General features: G+C 45.2%; 1 protein-coding gene across 2 annotated transcripts in view; it reads right to left on the reverse strand.

Annotated features, from left to right (window-relative positions):
- Cadm3 (cell adhesion molecule 3) overlaps nucleotides 1-16,693 on the reverse strand; it is a 32,512-nt gene extending 15,819 nt beyond the window's left edge. Inside the window, exon 1 of one of the 2 annotated variants that reach the window (XM_021198295.2) lies at nucleotides 16,416-16,693. In XM_021198295.2, coding sequence (XP_021053954.1) covers nucleotides 16,416-16,497 — 82 coding nt within the window. In that variant the 5' untranslated portion in view covers nucleotides 16,498-16,693. The remainder of the gene's footprint in view (nucleotides 1-16,415) is intronic. The other variant, XM_021198294.2, reaches the window with a different exon arrangement.
- Nucleotides 16,694-18,977: the final 2,284 nt, after the last annotated feature.

The following is an 18,977-nucleotide window of genomic DNA, read 5'->3' on the forward strand; positions in this document are numbered from 1 at the left end:
GGGTATCTGGACATTAGTGAGTTTGTCATATTATTTTCCAGGTAATATGTTTTGGAGTGTGCTGTGTACATATCAAGTAGGAAACAGGATTGGTTTTCCTGGAGCATGGGATGCTGGAGGGACAGGGAGAAGTCAGGTAAGGGGTCTATGCTACCTCACACAACCCAGCAGCTAGTCTAAGGACACACAGACTTTTATTCAAATGGGCTGATGAAATAGCCTTGTCATACTTCAGTGTGGGGCTTTCAGTTTGCAGAGTAGATTTTCACCCATGATGTCATTTTTATCTCAGAACAATTGCAAGGGATAGGCAAGCCAGTATAATCCCTTTCAAAGTTGACAGCCAAAGAGGCTCCTTGGTTTGCCTGAAGGAACCCAAATAGCACACTTCTCAAGAACCCTTCCTGCCCCTTGGGGGCTCCTCATGTTTCTAGAGCATTTCCACACACTGCACTGTTGTGTGTTTGTTCAGTTACCAGGCTCCTCATGTAGACTCTGAGCTGGTTAAGAGCAGCCACGATACCATTTAAATCTACATTTTCTTAACACTTCCATCCTCATGAGCTCTTGGGGCAGGTGACTAGCCTAGTATTTTGCCACCTCCACACTAGGCTGTACATACTGCTCATCAGGCAGAGCCTGTTTCAGACCTCCACTCTCTCGTCTGTCCTTGGTCTGCATCTTGTCCTTTCCTTGCTCTGACCTGTCCATTAGGCTTTTGTCCCCCTGCGTAAGATAAATAAGTAAAATGGTGATGTATAGCATTGAAACCCAGCTGAACTCTTCAGAGCCAGAAAGCAACAAATAACCTTCAATAAATGATGTGTTTGGGATGTGCTCCATTGATTGCCTCTGTATATTTGCAGAGAATTCACTTTGGATTGGCTATTTACTATTTACTATTAGAAGCCACTATTTAGGATGTGGCTGGGACACCACTCCCCCTTCTGTGGAGTATGTGTGACATATCTGCTAATTCTGAAATGTACTTGTGATCTTGTATCTCTACTCTTGAGAACTCTGTTAATATGTCTGAAAGTTGCCCAATTTTACAAAATTGTAGGCTGCTAGCGATACGTTCTGAATGGCCAATTCCCATGGGAGCAGGTGAGTGACTGTAATGCTATCATCAGGACTATGGATAAGTAGCACAAATTATAAGCTGATTTACAAAAAGCTTGAACTATCGTCGGATTAAAATTGTGCCAGTCATTTATGACATCACTATGATTTCCCTCAAAATGTTTGGACAGGAAAGGGAAGAAGGAAGCTGAGGTGTATTCTAAAAGGAACATAGGGACTTTGAAGTGGAGTTCATAAGGATTCTACTCAGGGACTTTGGAAGGAGCTGCTGGCTCTGTACACGGGGAGAGTCATGAAGGCAAGCTCCAGTCTTACTGGGCATGTAAGTTGGGAAATGCCAGTCTTACTTACTACTTACATTGGTTATCTGCTCACAAACCTTTTGTGACTTTCTATTTTATTCTCTCTCTCTCTCTCTCTTTCTCTCTCTGTGTGTGTGTGTGTGTGTATGTGTGTGTTTGTGTGCATATTGTATGTTATATATATGTTTGTGGGTTCTTATGCCTACATGGGAATGCAAGTGTGCATGTAGATGTCAGGAGCTAAATAGTGTGTCTTCCTCACTCATTCTCCAGCTCACATTTTCACTGGTTTTTTAAAACTAGATTTGTGTATGTAGGTGTGCATGCATGTATACACACACACACACACACACACACACACACACACATATATATATATATATATATATATATATATATATATATGTATGTTTACAGTGTCTGTATGGAAGTTATAGGACAACCTCCAGGGGTCAGTCACCTTTCATCATAGCGGTCCTATGCACTGAACTCAAATCGTCAGCCTTGGCCAGTACATAAGCTCTTTTGCCATCTTATCTGCTCTTTACCCACTTTCTCTAAGGCATCCACCTGCCTCTCCAGTCACGATGCTGGGTGTTCAGATGCAATGCTGCTGTGCTAGGTTCTTTACATGAGTGCTGGAAATCCAACTGTAGGTTCATAGCAAAACCCTTACTGAGCCATAACCCCGTCCGACTTTACATTTTTCTGCAGATCACACCCACATTGGCTAGCCTGGTTTTCAAGGTCATGTATTATAGTTTGATGTAAACCCACCTGTCAACTTTGTCCCTTTTACGGATCACACATTCTAGGCACAGCAGCTATTTAGAATTTCATTTAAAGTATTTCCATCCTGGGTCCGTACCCTTTTCTATAATAACTTGATTTTAATGCTGTTTACCCATCTCTATGGGTCTCAACTCTAGCTTTTAAGCCGACTTTATGTAACTCTTCTTTCAAGACCACCATCTTGGTGGCCCCAGATGGGAATTGTCCCCACATCTCTGAGCTTCACTACATTCTCTGCCTTCCTTACGAGATGTGGCGCCTTCTTCCCTGCATTGCAACTGGGCTCCTTCCTAAATCATAAAGATCCTACGAGAACAGTTGATATCTGATTCATCTTAGTATCAATACTAACCCTAATACAGCATATCGCACATGGAAGGCGCTTAATAAATATTTATTGATTAAGTGAATCAGATGCTGAGTGTCTTCTGTTGTGAGAACAGAGCTCAGAATCTGTTAGTGAAGAAAAACTGACAAATCCAAAAGCACAAGAAGTAGGCAAAGTAAAGAACGGACTGCCTGAACATGGAGACTCTAGAGATCTACAAGGCAGGGCTTGATATTTATAAAGCCACCTAGTGCTAACCTCGAGATTCAAGTTAAGAGGTCCATAGGTCTAACTCCAGACAAGCTCGCTGGAGAGCTATGTGATGTATCTAGTAAGGGTTAGAATGGGACAAGCTTTATTTATAGGTCTCTCTGGCCATGAAGACCAAGATTTCTGCTTCTTCTCACGGTACTGCCTGCGAAAACATGCATTGTGTGTGTGTGTGTGTGTGTGTGTGTGTGTGTGTGTGTGTGTGTGTAATGGTGTTAGGTTAGGAATAGGAGAGGGAAGATTCTCTTACATTGTTGGTCAGGGACGGTTTACCTAAACAATGTTGACAGCTCTTATCGGCACAGTGAAAAATCACTGGGTACCAGGCTAGCGTGGGTGCTGGCGGTGGTGGCAGTGGTGGCGTGGTGATTAGCATCCAGGGAAGTATGGTTTTAACTGGATTGCATAATTTGCCTTCACTCCATACTTTGGAAGGTATTTGTCAATCCTGAATTTTCTATAACGTGGGTCTCTTCGGTTAACCAAACAACCGACGTGTTTATTTAAAACTTTTGACAAAACTTATTTATGTTTTCACCATATTCTAGCATCTAATCTAAAAGCAAAAACGTTGTCCTGTTGGCCTTCGGTCATTCTTTGGGGGGAGGGGGGTCCTGAATCCTTGTTTTCATTTACCCGTGGGTTCCGATATCCTTAGAGTTCTTAGCATTAAAAGGACAAAATAATCCTTTCCTTACACGTGTCTCCTTCTGATTGATTGTTCTTATTGGGGGTAGCACAGGCAAGGATTTCAGACTCAATAATGCCCCTCTACAAAGCATGCATTGGCACCAATGACTCAGTTTTTCACTGCAAACACAAGACCTCACACATAGTAAGGGCTCAATAAATATTTATTGAATAAATAAGTGAGTTACTCAAATGAATAAAAATGCATCATGTCTGCAGTGTAAGTGACTGGTAGGCAAAGCTATGAGAGTGTACCACTGTCACCCTTGACTGGTTGGTTTATGTATCTTCCCTGTCTTGTTTGCTCCGAGGATCCAGAATGAATGGGTAGAGTTCTTAACAGTGTCATGGGTACACATTTGGGATGGTGGGACAAAGGAACCAGCCCTGGTCTGCATGACATCAGATGGACTCATGAATGCTTATGTCCAGAGCTGAATGCTTGTACCCAGAGCCCCAGTTCCCTGACTCTAGAGAAAAACAGCTCTCTGAGTAGGAGTTGACTATGATGGTGGTGGTGGTGGTGATGGTGATGTTGATGGTAATGATGAGGGTGATTAATATGATGGTGATGGTGACAGTGATGGTGATGGTGATGGTGACAGTGATGGTGATGGTGATGATAATGTTGATGGTAATGATGGTGATGGTGATGATGGTGCTGCTGCTGCTGCTGGTGGTGGTGATGACTCAGCATTTCTCTAACTCCAGAGTTAAAAATATTGCTCAGCCCAGCCTACTTGTTATTCCTCACGACTACCATGACAGGTGGGTGGAGAAGTGTTATCTCCAAGCGAAAAACATACTGGGGGCTGTGGCCTAGAATACTGAATCTCTTTTAGAATGGAGTATCCACCCTTAGGAGTCTCACTGCTGGGCTCCCAGATCTGACAGTCTCACCCAGCTTTAGCTCCTTAGTGAATTGCTGTGCACATGTGGGTCACAGGCAGCAGAGAATGGCCATAGCAAAATTAGAATTGGAATTTGGCCCCTGGAGGTTTTTCTATTCTCAGAGCCACATTTTTCTTTAAGAGTAAATGTTTGAATGTGCATTTGGAGGAAACTGGACCAGTTCCATCCGAATCCTGATTTAGAAGATAACTCCAAGATTTGGAGGAGTCACTTTGACTTCAGAGCGAAAACACTCAGATCGCAAAGGACTCTCTTTACGCTCAACTTCCTACAGCTGGTCTTTGGCAGCCACAAATGTGCCACATTTACCAAACTCCTCCCTGTTGACATCCTTTGACAGCTACCAATGTATTCTTGTCTTGTGCTGCATCCCTGGCTCACGTTGCCTTTTTTTTTTTTTTTTTTTTTTTTTTTTTTCCGATCTTCTTCAGTTTTTTTTTTTTTTTTTTTTTCTTAGATCCCTGTTTGCTAACACCTGTGTGACCTTAAGGAAAATAGCCAGAGGGAGGCTGGGCCTTAAGAGGGGAGTTAATTCTGATTCTGGGCCCCTCTGCATTTTAGATGTGTTTCCTTCTTTTTCCATTGGGATGGGCTTCTGTCCACAGTGAGATCACGAAGTCCTCACGGACACCCTCCTTGCCACTCAGGAGCACTTCAGAGCCCCGGAGTTGAGTCATGCCTTGGCTGCTGCTCTCTGATCCCTGTTCCCCTCCCTGTTTTCCCTCTGTCAGTGGGTTGCTGAGAGGAGGTTTTCCTTCTTGTTTCTCCCTATATTATTTCTGTTGCTGTCTAGTTTTTCCCTCCTGGAGCCTTGTTTGTCAAGAAGCCTCTTGGGCCTAAAGTCATTACTCTCTCCTGGCTTGATTTTACTCTCCTAAGAGGCACAGAAGATGTAAGTGGAAACAGATGGGGGAAGGGTAGATTTCCACTCCTCCCCCAAGGAACTTCTTTTATGGCAATTAACCCTTTAGTTTGGTACAAGGCCTGGGCCAGAGACTCAAGAGTTGAGGAGTGTATCATCTTCACACTATTAAAAAAGTGCCTCAGAGTCAGGTTAGGAGAGACGAAGTCTGGATTCCAATCAGGTTTTATGATGATGAATTTCACTTACATCTTTTGGTTCCTTCCACAGCAGGTTGGAGACAAAAGGTTTTCCAGGCTCAGTGAGGAGAAGCACCTTCAGGCTAGTTGGCTAGCTCCTCTATCTTGGTGTGAGGAGGGAATTAAAATGAAAACCTTATCTTGGTGTAATACTCTTTTCTCATGAAAATTAGAAGTAAACAAAAATCCATTAGAAAACATTCTTCATACGCAAATGTTAGGAAAAAACTGTGAAGATTGATCATGTTATGAAGGTGTGTGTGTGTGTGTGTGTGTGTGTGTGTGTGTGTGTTCTTAAGCCCAACAGTCAGATTCCATATTCTATCAGTATTTTCTACTGACCCCTAATGGCCAAAGCTGGTTACTCCTAAGATCATTCACTGTTAGGATGAGAAGAAAGCTTGCTCTGATTCGGGCACCTAAGTGTAATAACTTTTCTCCTCTTTCTGCTAAAATTAATTTTCCCCAAATAGTTTCTCCACCACAACTCTCACAGGGATAGACTTTCAGAACGGACAAGGTCCTAAGTAGCAGTCAGTCCAATACTGGTATGTATGTGTGTCTGTGAGCATGCTTATGTGCAAACTGCTGAGCTACATACAGCCCAAGTGCAGTTGCTTCTTGTAACTATGAGAAACCAAACAGCCAAGAAGTATGAGAATTCGAACAAGTCCCACAGGCAGTCAGTGGAGCCATGGTTATGACTCTAGCCTTTTGTTCTTATCACCACATCATAGAGTCTTGTGGGCTAGCTAGCTTGGAGAGTCAGTTGCCACTATGGAGTGTGAGTTTTCTATCTGGTGACATCTATCTCCTTCTAATCCTACACATAGGAAGGATCTCAAACCTCAAGGGAAGTGAGGGAACACTCACTAACAGACAGGTTGGAGAAGTTGGGGTGAAATGAAGACAAGATCTCTGCAGCTGTGTCAGATAGCACGGCGACACACATGCCAGGTCTTAACGACAGACTTCAGTTTCTCCAGAAGAGGAATTTGAAGGACAGAGGCTATTGCTGTGTTGCTAGGAGCTAAAAGCAGTGGCCATGAGAATAAGACTGTGGTGTGTGTTTGTGTGTGTGTGTGTGTGTGTGTGTGTGTGAGTGCACAGCACGCACATATTTTTACATATGAATTCAAATGTTCTCCTGAATCTACCTGATGGAGCATGCACTGTTCACAGTCATGGGAGCCCGCACTTGAGTGTGAAGTGGAAGAGAAAGGGGTTAGACTCGATGGGAGGAGAAAAGCAGAGGAACGTGTCCTATTCTTGAGCTAGAAGGAAAAAAAAAAACCTGAAGGCAGAAGTGGGCTTGCTGTGGGCTGGGGGGTGGGGGTGGGAATGCTCACAGACTTAAGATTCTGAGGAGCAGAGAGACTGGGAAGTGGGTGGCAGAGAAGGAGGTGGGGACAGCTGTTGCTTTGATTTGCTACTGAGTCAGTGTTCTTGGTGCATTAGCGCTGAGAGGGAGCCCTGGGCTGGCCCCCAACCAAAACAAGCCCCTCTGTAGCCAATATTGAGTTGTAACGAGGACAAATGCAGTTGGGAGACAAAGAGGAGGGACATCTGATCCTAAACAGCTCCTCGTTCATCTTAGCCCCTTCCCAAGCATCTAGCATCTGCACCAGCAGCCTGCCAGGGAGACAGAAGGCAGAGCAGTGAAGGACATCACTAACTACTTCTGGAGAGCAGACTCTGTGTAGGTATATGATTGTACCTGGGATGGCGATAGCCTTTTGCAGGATCTGTCTCCCCAATGCCTTCCCATAGTGATCACATTCTTCAGAAATCATGGAAGGCTTGATATGGGCTGTGCATTCTGGCACAACAGCCAAAAGGCTGGTTTTGTGTAAAGTTTTGGGTGTCCCTTAAACTGAGCAGGAAAGTATTACACCTTACCCATAAATTTGTTATTTTTACACACACACACACACACACACACACACACACACACACACAGAGAGAGAGAGAGAGAGAGAGAGAGAGAGAGAGAGAGAGAGAGAAATGTATGCACAAATGCACATGCACATGATAAACTGGGAAAATATGCATCCCCCATACTTTAGGAAAGCATTTTGGAAAGGAAACATAGCAGCACTGAACATGGAATTCGTTTAGTGTATTGAAAGGTTATGGGGAAATAGGAAATTGAGACTGAGCCGGATTGCTCAGGGAGGGACATGCAGAAAACAAACAAACAGATTACAGGAGTGCGAGGGATCTCAAGTAGAGCTCTCAGCACCTTTCTCCCATCCTGCCATAACTACCTGGTGCCTACATACCTGACCTTTCTGTGCGCATATGCAAATTCCCTTCTTACCATGTCCCATCCCATACATTGCTGTTTGAGTGGTGTTTCAGATCTTTCAGAGTGATGGCTCGGCGTGATGTGATAACAATGCTTTGGAAAAGTTTAATTTCTTCTGAGGCATGCAGGAAGGCATTTATCTCTGCTGGCTCTAATATTCCTGACTTGTTTTTACTGTTTCCCTTCACTGGATGATCAGAGGCAGAGTGTGAATGACAGGTTCAGGGCAATGGTTAAGAGTGCTGCATGAAGGAAAAAAAAAAATGTGTTCCGCTCTCAACACCCACTCACGCTACTCGAGTTCCCCTGACTCCCCTAAGCCTAACTGAAAGTTATTCTCTCTCTCTCTCCTTCATTCTTATCACTTAAAAAAGAAGATCTGTATTTTTAAGAATGTGGCATTGTTCATACCAGCCCTACTTCATGCTTTTCTGAAAGTTTAACTCTTCTATGAGACAGACACATTCTTCCAAGTCTATAAATCTCACCGTCTCCAAAATGATAAATAACGTTGTTTTGACAGAAAGGCCCCTCTTCTCCTCCTTTTAAACCTCCTTGAATGTCTCAGCTTTGTGTGTTTGTCTCCTGCTCACAACCTAAGATGCCTGCATCTTCCAGTGTGGCCATCCTTTTTCTCTCCTTCAGCATGTGTCCTTCAACACATGATTCTCATTATTCATATGCCTGTTTTTATTTTTTTTCTGACACAGACACACAGCTATTATTATGACCCAGATACAGTGGCCATTTCACATGCTCATATTAATCAGAACCCCTTACTTCCAGAAAACCATATGGCTTAACCTCAGAGCTTCTCTCCAAAGCAGAATTTAGTCTCTTTCTTCTGCTCAAACTCCCCAGGAAAGGGCCAGAATCCTCTCCTGCCCAGGGCTAAGGCTCAGTCCATCTGTCACTGACATTGGACTCCAGGGCTTGGAAACCAAAAAGGACTTGGCATTAACAGCAGTTGAGGATAAATGAAAACATGGAAGGCTCAGAGGTTTAGTGTTGGTGTGTTTTATATGTTTGTGAGATTATAGGTTGCAAGTTGGAGGGGAAACATATCCTATGTCCTTGGGAAGATTTCATTACTAGGAAGTGTAAGAACTAGCAAGCACCATAGTCCCACTGTAATTTTGCATTTGCAGAATGACAAATGCTTTGGAGCAGATGGTGAAACTGGCCCTTCATTTTATAATGGAAGAACTTGGCCTCAGGCTCTTTAGAGGATGGTCATGATGATGCATTCCATGTTACCTGTTACTGATGCACTCTTTAGAGTTTTTTTGGGATTTCTAAAGGGTATCAAATATTTAAATCAGAAGCTCCAGAAACAAACTCACACTTAGGGTTTTTGTCTTTGTTTTTGTTTTGTTTTTGTTTTTGTTTTTTAACCTGGGTGAAGCTTAGGCTGGAAAGCAAAGGGCCAAGGCACAGGAGGTAAAATAAATGAAAAGACACATGAGACAGAGTCTATTCTCAGTGCCACCTGATATTTAAAGGATGAGCTCTCCATCCAACTTTGCTAATGTCTAAGACAATTATGAAACAAAGAAGAGATGGGTTTGGTCTCCTTATAGATGGATAGCCAGGACACAGACTTCCATCACATTTTCTTTTCCCAGGGCAAAATGATACGCCTGACCTTCTTGACCCTGAACTAGAAGTAAATGAGCTAAAGGTGCTTATAATTAGCAATCAATATATAATTAGTACAAGTCTAGCTGGGGAAGGGAAAAATAAGTCTTTAGCAAATGCTATCTTGTAGTTCATATGTATATATGTATGTATATATATATATGTATATAGCTATATATATGTATATATAGCTTTGTTATGCTCCTGGATACCTTCCCAGATGCGAGATTTCACACCAAGGGATGAAGGACATATTGAGCAAAGTTAGCATCTCTGCTTTTGAATCCTTCTTGAAATAGGTCCTGCTCTTCACTGGAGTGGAGGGGCTCAGGGAAATGAGTGGATGCAAGATGCTCCAGCTGTTGCTGTAACCCCAGTCCTATCTTCCAGAAGGCTCACTCATAGAGATAAATCACTTCCATTACCTGCCCTTGACAAATGAAGCCTCTTGCTTCAAGTGAGGAAATGAAGGAGGCACCCTGAAAATTCATTCTGACATTCTGTCTCCCCAGCTAGGCTGCTTTCTAGGTCATTCATACATATAAACGTACTCTTGTGTAGAAATTGTCATGGGGCATTTTTATGTTCAGGGAAAGGGGAGCTTGCCCTGATCTGATGTGATGATGCCACACTGGCTGGATGGCACTTGATGTCATCAGAACATTGGCAGAAGTGTACCAGAGTCCATCTTCAAGATATATATATATATATATATATATATATATATATATATATATATATATTGAGATTTGGCTATGGATGTTAACCTAGGTCAGGAAATTTATGATTAAGGCCGTTTTCGCCCATAAAAGTGAAAGAAATGAATCAGGGTTTTGATATTTAGTTTTTACTCCTGTCATATGGTGGTCTCCACTATTACCTAGTTTCATTGCTGATGTAGAGGGCAGAAGGAAATCGAGTTTTTAAACACTTACATATCATGCTTTTATTGCTGATGTGGAGGGCAGAAGGAAATCACGCATAATATCAGGACAGGTAGAGCTGGCATAAGACTCAGGTTGCTATTAGGGTCTGTATGCTTATGACCGAGGAAGACTCATTCTACCCTCCACATCATACAGGAGCAAATGCCATCTCAATCTAAACCACAATATATGCAGATCTGGTTTAAACTATGATTCCAGTTACCATAAAACATGCAGTTATTTTTAGGCCATGTAAGGACACTCTAGACCTCAGTTTCCTGAACATCTGTAACCTGAGAATTACTTTTTGGTTTCTTTCCTAGTCATGAGGACTCACAATGTTCCTGTATCAGGGTTTGCTCTCCCTTTTAAAAGATCAGGTCCACACATATTTCTCTCAGAGCAGGAGGTGTGGGGGGAGTTTAGCCAGCTTTGAGGACTGCCCTGTGAGAGCAGAGATTATAAAGCAAAAGGTAGAGCAGGACCATGGAGAGCAACAAGAAGTGCCTGGCGTGACACCACGAGGGGCCAGCACCATGGAGAGCTCAAAGCACAGGTATTTTATTTGAAAGTGGACAAGTTAAGGTAGCAAGCTCTAAGTTAAGTGCTCACAGAACTTACTTCAGACTTTCGTTAGGATCATTATTATCCTACATCCATTTCTTTTTAAAGGATTTCGTGTGAGTCTGTTGTACACACACAAAACATTTTGAGGACCACTACCAGATTTCACATGTGACCATTAGACAAATTATCTAAGTGTTAGTGGTGATGGAAGTGGTTTTAATTTGCTATATGCTACTGATATTATACTTAGGATTATTGTCCAATAAAGGAAATAATATACAATTCCAGTGACACCCCCCCCCCCGCGCCGATACCCTTCTAGAAACACTAGGATACAAGGAAGCCAAAACGTTATAACCATTGCATAGATTTCATGGCTTACCCAGATGTTCTGATGACATCAATTTTCTATAAGTAGTTAACATTTGCTGGTACAAGGAGAGGAGATATTAGACCAGGAACTTTTAAAAGGAGTGGTATCACTAGAGCTTAGAACCCTATATTTTACAGGAAATATTTAGGTGCTGGCTTCGACAATTAAGGGAATTTTAGAAAACTAATAAATAAGTCTTTAATACTTTCTAGTTTGATGATGAATATGTAGATTTAATGAGCCACTATGTGTGGGGGGAAAAAAAAAACTCAACAGATTTATGTGTTCTACTCCTCGGAGGTTGGTTTTTCAGGACCAGAATGGATGGACTGCCTTATCACATACAAATACTGTGGTTTTACTTGCACAGTTGTAAGAGCTCTAGCATCAGCTGCATCTGACCTTATAAAGAACCATCACTATTTCTGATCTTGACAGCAGAGGTGGGTCTTTGCCCTGGAGACATATTCTTCTCCATTTTATGATGATATAGAGTGTTTATCCTTAATTTGACTATATTCTTAGAGATGTGAATCTTTTCTTAGTGGTTTGCCAGGCTTCTCTCTCTCTCTCTCTCTCTCTCTCTCTCTCTCTCTCTCTCTCTCTCTCTCTCTCCTCCCCTCTCCACTTCCTCCATACTTCCTCTCTCTTCCATTCTTCCCCCCCTTCCATCCCCTTGTATCTCCATCTTATAAGCATTTCTGTGGAGATTTTGGTTCTCATGACCTATGGGTTGACCTCTAGGACATGACCCCCATACAGGAAGCAAAGCATTCCAGTGTATTGGCTTGTAGACAATAGTTAAACAGGGAGCACTAGCCTCTGACACTAAAAAGAAAAGAAGATTTTAGGCTGGGGTAGAGATTGGTGGTAGAAAGCTTATCTATCATTTAAGAGTGTACAGGTTAAATCACAAGAACTACAGAGAAATGAAATAAAAATATAATTACTCTACTTTCCTAATATTCTGGATTATTCATTAAGCAAGAAGCTGACTGCTTCAAGGAGAATCAGGAAACTAGACTGCCATCCTTAGATGACATTCCCTTTCTTGAGGTTCAGATGACAGAAAAGGGACTGTGGAGCCAGTAGGCAGCTCCGCTGGAGCAGGAAACAGTGAAGAAAGTGACTAGGCACAGCCCCAAGGGTTTTCTTTGTCTGACAGCTGTGAAGATTTCCCCCCCCCCAGCACACGACTTGAGAAAAAGCAGCTTTAAACACCATTCTACATATTAGATACAGAAAGTACAGTGAGCGAGAGCAAAAAATGCCTAAGTCCAATCTAAGGATTTACAGAGCAATGGCATCATGTCCCGTCTGCTATTTCAAAATGACCAGAACACCAAAAAGAAGCAAGCCATCTGTGGAATTTTATGGCTGCAGAACTATGAGTCACACACTTCAAGTGGATGCTGAATATCTCCAACATGTCACTCCTGAAATAAGACTTCTTCTTTCCTCAGTTGGAAGAGGACAGAGAAGAAGCCTAAGTGCAGTCTACTGGCCCTCAGTGGAGGGCAGAGAGCTTTAGACTATAGCAAACCTCAGGTGTAGCTTAAAGAATAGAGAGAACCAGCAATGGGGCAAAGATTACAGTTCTTAAAATTTCAGCAATTTTTCATGTGGTTTGTTTTCTTTAATGAATAAGAAATCAGGATCCTAGGGAAAAAATTTGAAAATCAACAGTGCCACCCAGGGCTACGCAGAACTTAGGATAGAATACTTGGCCATAATTTTTTGAGGCCATTTGATATCCTACATTACACCGTCTGGATGCTCATTAAATTAGCTAGACTCTGTCATCCCAGTGTCTCTTTAGTGGCCTCAACTTCCGTGTGTGAGATGATGTGCAAATCTTAAGGGAGAGTATGTCCTTCCCAAGAGTGATAGCTGGAACTAGGAAGAGAACAGAGATAAAAACAGACAGAACCCTTCCAGCTATAACAAGGAAAACAAACTCAATGGAGTAGATCTGCCAAGCAGATCTGTGGGCAGAACTACAGAGAATGCTGAGCTTCTCCAGCGCATTGGGCATGATCTCCTCACTGGGCACCTGGCCAGGGGGCTGCAGAATGCATGGACAGAAGGTCATTGGGAAGAAAAAGATATGCATGTGTGGGGTAGTTAAAAATACAAGGTTAAGTTGATGTAACCTGGGTAAAGCAAAGCAAGGTTGTCCTTATGCTGGGTTAAATCACTGTACTGATAATAACTTGGGAATAAAGAACCCTGAGAAGGCTAGCCACAATGCTGAATGTCAAGCTGCTCACCAGAGACACGACCACAGGGTGCATGAAGTTCACAGGCCTTGTGTTTCTCAACCGGGAGCTGCCAACTTCTGCTAGTACTAGTGGAGAAAGACCAGAAGGGAGGGCAGGTGGCGAATTCCTAAGCATGTGGCTGCAGCACTAATGGCCAGGTTCAGATAGAACTAGCTGGCCCTGTCTTGTTCCATCTTCTCAATCCCTGCTCATCTTTATGAACTTGAAATATTTATGCTGTCCCCAGGGGAGATTTACGCCTGTGAGGCACATGAAGTTTGTTTTTCTTCTTCTCAATGGAGTTAGCCCCCCCAATCTAGCACCCTTGTCCATCTAAACATCTGCTTGCTGGGTTATTTTGTCCTTTAGTCTTCACACCACATCTATCCTAGTTTGGGTCTAACATCGCAAGGCAAGTTATGTACCCTCTAGCACACTGCTCAGAAGCCTCAGGTGAACTCAGGGGTATTAGAAGTACCCGATTGATGCTGGCCAGAATGGCCTTCCGGACTGCCATCCGTGAGTATATTCATATTCCACCATTGGAGCTCACTGTCTTAGCTCAGAGATCAAGGTACAAAGTTGATGTAATAGAGGATATCTAATGGTTATATTGCATACATCAGTGCCTCCTGGAGTTCTCTACTCTACATGGATATTAGGGAAGCTTGGTTGAATTTTCTTTGAAAGGGGTATCCTTACTCTCTCCCTGACCCATTCTCTTCAATTCTTCATGCTAAAGTTACTGATTTCTGCTCTTTCCTATAAGCTTCTGCCCTGTTTTTCTAAGCTGAGATAAAAATGTTCTCATTCTTTGGACTTTAAGATCAAATAAGGATTAGGCTCCCAAGTCGAAGTCATGCACTGGGCATATGAAGATGTGGTTGCTGAACAGGTTTATTCTAGGCTCTGCCTAGAGGTAAAGACTCTACAGCTTATTGACATATTTTTTTCTCTCTCTTTTTTCAGGTCTGAGGTTGGTACTCATAGCTTGCATTGCCAAAAGATTGTAGTTTGGGCACTAGCTTTCTTTGGTTCAGTTATGAGTATGGGGAAGCCAGGGACTGCACTGCAAGTCCAGGCTTTATAGGAGTGTCATTATTGAGGCACAAGCACCCAGTATCCAGTCTTTGCCTTGCACTGAGCCCACTGTCCCCTAGGACTGCTCATGTACCCTGTGAATAGGGTCATCAGTTCAGTCCTCTGGGGGCTGGGGATTCCATGCACAAGAGAAGGGACTGCCATCTCTGTGGTGATGGTAGGAAGTCCCTTTAGGGAGCATGGGGAGTAGAGAGTGGAAAGAGTCAGCCAACCAACTGTAGAGAGGGGATCCCCAGGGCCCCCTTACCAGGGGAAGCTTCTTTACCAGGACTGAGATAGGGTAAGGGGAGGAGGTCAGGCAAGGTGGAGCGATTATTCCTTCAGCACCCTGGCTCTCAGCCGGCTTTCCTCAGAAGAAATTCTCTACATCATCCTCCCCAGTTCCAACCCCTCCTCTCTCCACCCCGCCCAGCCCTGTGCCCATCCCTGCTGGCCACTGGGTCCATCGTCCAGGAACCGCCTCCCCTTTCTCCTCCCCTGCGGTTCTTTCTGGTTTTCCCCACCGTTGGCATCTGGCCGGGCATAGCCACCACCCTCCCTCTACTCTCCCCACTTCCCCTTGCTCCGCACTGGTCTTGTTCCCTTTCCCCTCCCCCACCCAGCCCACCTCTGACAGGCCGCGGGAGTGAGGAGGATACATTCCTTTAGTCCCCTCCACTGCTGGTCCTTCCTCCTCCGGGGAACCTGAGGCTCTGAGCTGGGGCGTCTTTCTTCCTATCTCTACACAGTTCTTCAAGCCACCCCGTTAACCACCAGCAGCCTCTAAGAAGGCTGAGGTGCCCCCACAGTGCTGACCTACATAGCCTGGCCTGGGGCGGGAGGGGCTCTTCCCCAAGTCCCCTTTCCCCTGGCCCCGCCTCCTTTCTTCATTCCCCCGACTCCCTTCCTTCACCTCTTTACCTTTACAAACCCAAGAAGGGTTGAGTTTCAGACTGGGGCAAAGAGGCTAGTCTGCTACCCCACCCTAAATTTGGAGAAATTAATGTTCAATCCAGGAAAGCTTTGGTTTTCCCTTAGAACCTTCTCCCCAAATATCTTGCTCTCTCCGTTTGCTGCCCCGCACCCAAGTATAGGTTTCCTTGCCCAGATTTTACCCGCTAGGACTAGAGCCAAAGTGGGGCCCCCTCCGCCCTGTGTTGTTGTTTTGCTTCAAGGAGAAACCCCCTCTCCTTTGCCCACGCCCCCCTCGACAGCCTCACCCAGGCCCCCTTGCCTGCCCACTCAGAGCTCCGCGGCGGGTGGGGGACGCGCGGGGGAGCAGAAATGTTTGCATACAGCAGTTTTGGGGATCGTTCTGGCCACCCAACCCCTACAGACATACATACACAAACACCCAACACACGCCCTGACTGAAACAGCGACAAATCTCACTCCGCCCCCAACACACACTGACACAGACATACACACAGACTCTGACACAGAAACGCAGCACCAGACACCAACATAGACGCGCACACCCAGACACACACGGACATCAACACATCCAGACCCCGGTTGCTCAAAATAGACAGCAACCCCCGAGATCCAGATCCCCGCTGCACACGTAGACATACACAGTCGGCCGTGTACACAGGAGGGTGCACACGCCGGCACACCCCACGGTCCTCAGAGACAGCGATGCTCAGAGACAGACACAAGGGTATTCCAAGAGGCTGGCGACTTGAACCCTCGCTTCCAAACAAAGCCAACAGGCTCCCTGCGCCCGGCTCCCCCACCTCGGGGCACTGGCCACCTCCCCTGGCGCCGCCCCCTCCCTCACTCACCGTCCTGGGAAAGATTGGCCCCGCCGGGCGCCCAGGAGCAGGCGAGGAGCAGGAGCAGGGGCAGGGCGGAAGGGGCCCCCATCGCGCTTCCTGGCCACCTCCCTGGCTGGGCGCTGGCGAGCCTAGGTCTCCGGGGACTGGGGCCGGGGGTTCTGGGTAGCCGGCGTCGCTGTCCAAAGGGGCGCCCCCGGAGCTGCTTCCAAGCCCGGGGCCGAGGCGGGTACCGGGAGGGAGCCGGCGCTGCTGCAGTCGCCGGGATTAAATAGGGCGCTCGGAGCAAACCATTCGGTTGGAGGTGGAGGGGGGGTGACGGGGGGCTGGGCTGGTGGCGGGGGGGCCTGGATGCCGCATTCCCTACTCCCCCTCGCCTCCCACACCCCCTCTGCGTTTTTGTGGTGCCTTCCATCTTCTCCCCCGGGAGCTCCTCCAGCATCACTCGGGTGTGGAGCAAAGGGAGGGAGCTGACTCAGAAGTGGGACCCCATGCGCACCCCTCTTAAGCTTGGGGTGGAGAGAGGGGAGGTGGACAGGGCGGTGGGCCAGCTGGCGAGAGAGTCCACTGCAGGCCTGGGCAAGGGCGTGCCCACTAGCCTGAGGTCCTCCGGCCCCGCCTTCTCCTTAGGCAACCGGGATCCCCAAAGCTAGGACACCCCTATCCACTGTGTGACCAAGGATGCCTCCCCAGGGTACCCAATTACTCAAGGCATTCTCCTAAGCATAAACCTCCTTAGTTCTCTTACTCAAGACCCGCTTCTTAACTGTCCAGCAACAATTTGTGGCTCCAGGCAACATCCCTTGCAAAGCCGACCCCAGGAGGCCACCGGACCTAATCTCCTTCAAGCCTTCTTTAAAGACCTTATTCCAGACACTAAACAAGGAAGTATCCTGTAAAGTTAACTTGGTATTTTCCTTCTCCGTGCTCTGACTTAGACCCTCTTTCCCCAAACTAGCCCCTCAGTATCCTTTCTGCTCAGTCTTTCAGGGGCTCTTCTCAACTTTTAGCTAGTAAGAACCCAGGGTGAAAGCCAGCCTCGCAGACCCTCTTACAGACCAAGAAGCAGTGAGTAATGCAACTCTTGTTCCCTGAGGCTATAGAGAAGATGGATGAGAAAGACTGTGTTTGCACTTGCTCACATTCAAAAAGCCCCAAGTCCCTAGTGTTTGCTGTTCTTCTAGGTTATCTCTGAAAGAGTTTTGGTGTGTTTAAAAAGAGGATCTTTCCGGGTTCGTTTGGTCGAAATTTAGCTTTGGAGAATACATTTCTAAATTTTACAATTGTAGAAATCGGGGAATTTTAGGTATGTTAAGAATTCTTAGAAAATACTTGATCTAACCCAAAGGAAGTTAGCAGATCTAATCCAGGTTTTAGATTCACTTAGAAATAAATGATCCAGCATTAGGAATGGTAAAGAAAAGTACATAGTGCTTTATTCTACAAGTGGGATGTGGGTGGTTCTACTGACATCTCCAGTCCACTTTCTGTGCTGCCTTCCTCTGTTAGTATTTAATGTTGGGGTAATCTTTCCTTCCTTATGTCAAGGCTTCTTAAGTCTTTATGGTGATGTAGCCAATGTCTCTGCCATCTAAGAACCAGAGGACAGCCTGCAGAACATATTTTGTAACCAGTAAAGACTTGTCTAAGTGACAGGCAGTGATCTGGGGCACCCCTGCAGGCTGGTCTGGGTCTGCCCTGATATTTTTCACTCACTGTTTCTGGAGTTTAAAGTTTCTATAGAAGAAATCTGCTTGCCTCTTGGACATGTCCTGACTATCTAGGTGGTTATTATTTCTTCCTAGGCAATACTGAACAAGGTCCGATTTGACCTGTCTTGGTTACACCAAATCATGCTGTTACCTCTCTGAGTTCATCACTACTGTCTTGAAACCCAAGCAGAGTATGTTGCAGGAATATGGAGATGTGGATGTAAGACTGGGAGGAGACTAGACCAGGAAGGATGAAGACTGCAGAAAGATATGACTTTTTGATGGAGGTGGGACCAGGTTGGTGTGAGGTTAGTTACGGATATGAAAAGGAAGGGGACATGGTAAAATAATACAAAACCTAATTGCAAAGCAAAACAAACTTATCAGCCATGGTGAGAAAAATCAGGCTTTTCTTGTTATAGGCTCTTGATGGATAAAGAGTATTATATTTGAACTAGAAGAAACCTTAGCTTAGCTGTCATGTAAGTGGGATTTAGGTAGAACAGGGTAAGAGTGCATGTGGAGGTGAATTAGATGGGGGTAGGCTGGATGTGGGATTAAGTCCCAAAGTCCTCTAATTAACCATCCTTTCCTTCCATCTGCTGCATCCCAGAGGTCTCCTTCTGCCTGTCCTTAATTCTCTGATGACTGCTGCTCTGGCCCCGCCCTCTCCTGTAACTGCAAGGGATGGATGGCTACCGAGGGTGGGAGGGGGGAAGTGGAGCTGTTTTGGAGAGACAGTATCAAGGCTAGCAAATGAGACTCTGGACTGCTCTTTTCCTACTGGCTCCTCTTCCCTTCCCTGCCTCACCAGCACGAGTTTTGGCAGTGTTTTAGTTCTTGGTAATAGGAGGTTGCT

The sequence above is a fragment of the Mus pahari genome, chromosome 5 (assembly GCF_900095145.1).
Source record: "Mus pahari chromosome 5, PAHARI_EIJ_v1.1, whole genome shotgun sequence".
NCBI classification, from domain to species: Eukaryota; Metazoa; Chordata; class Mammalia; order Rodentia; family Muridae; genus Mus; species Mus pahari.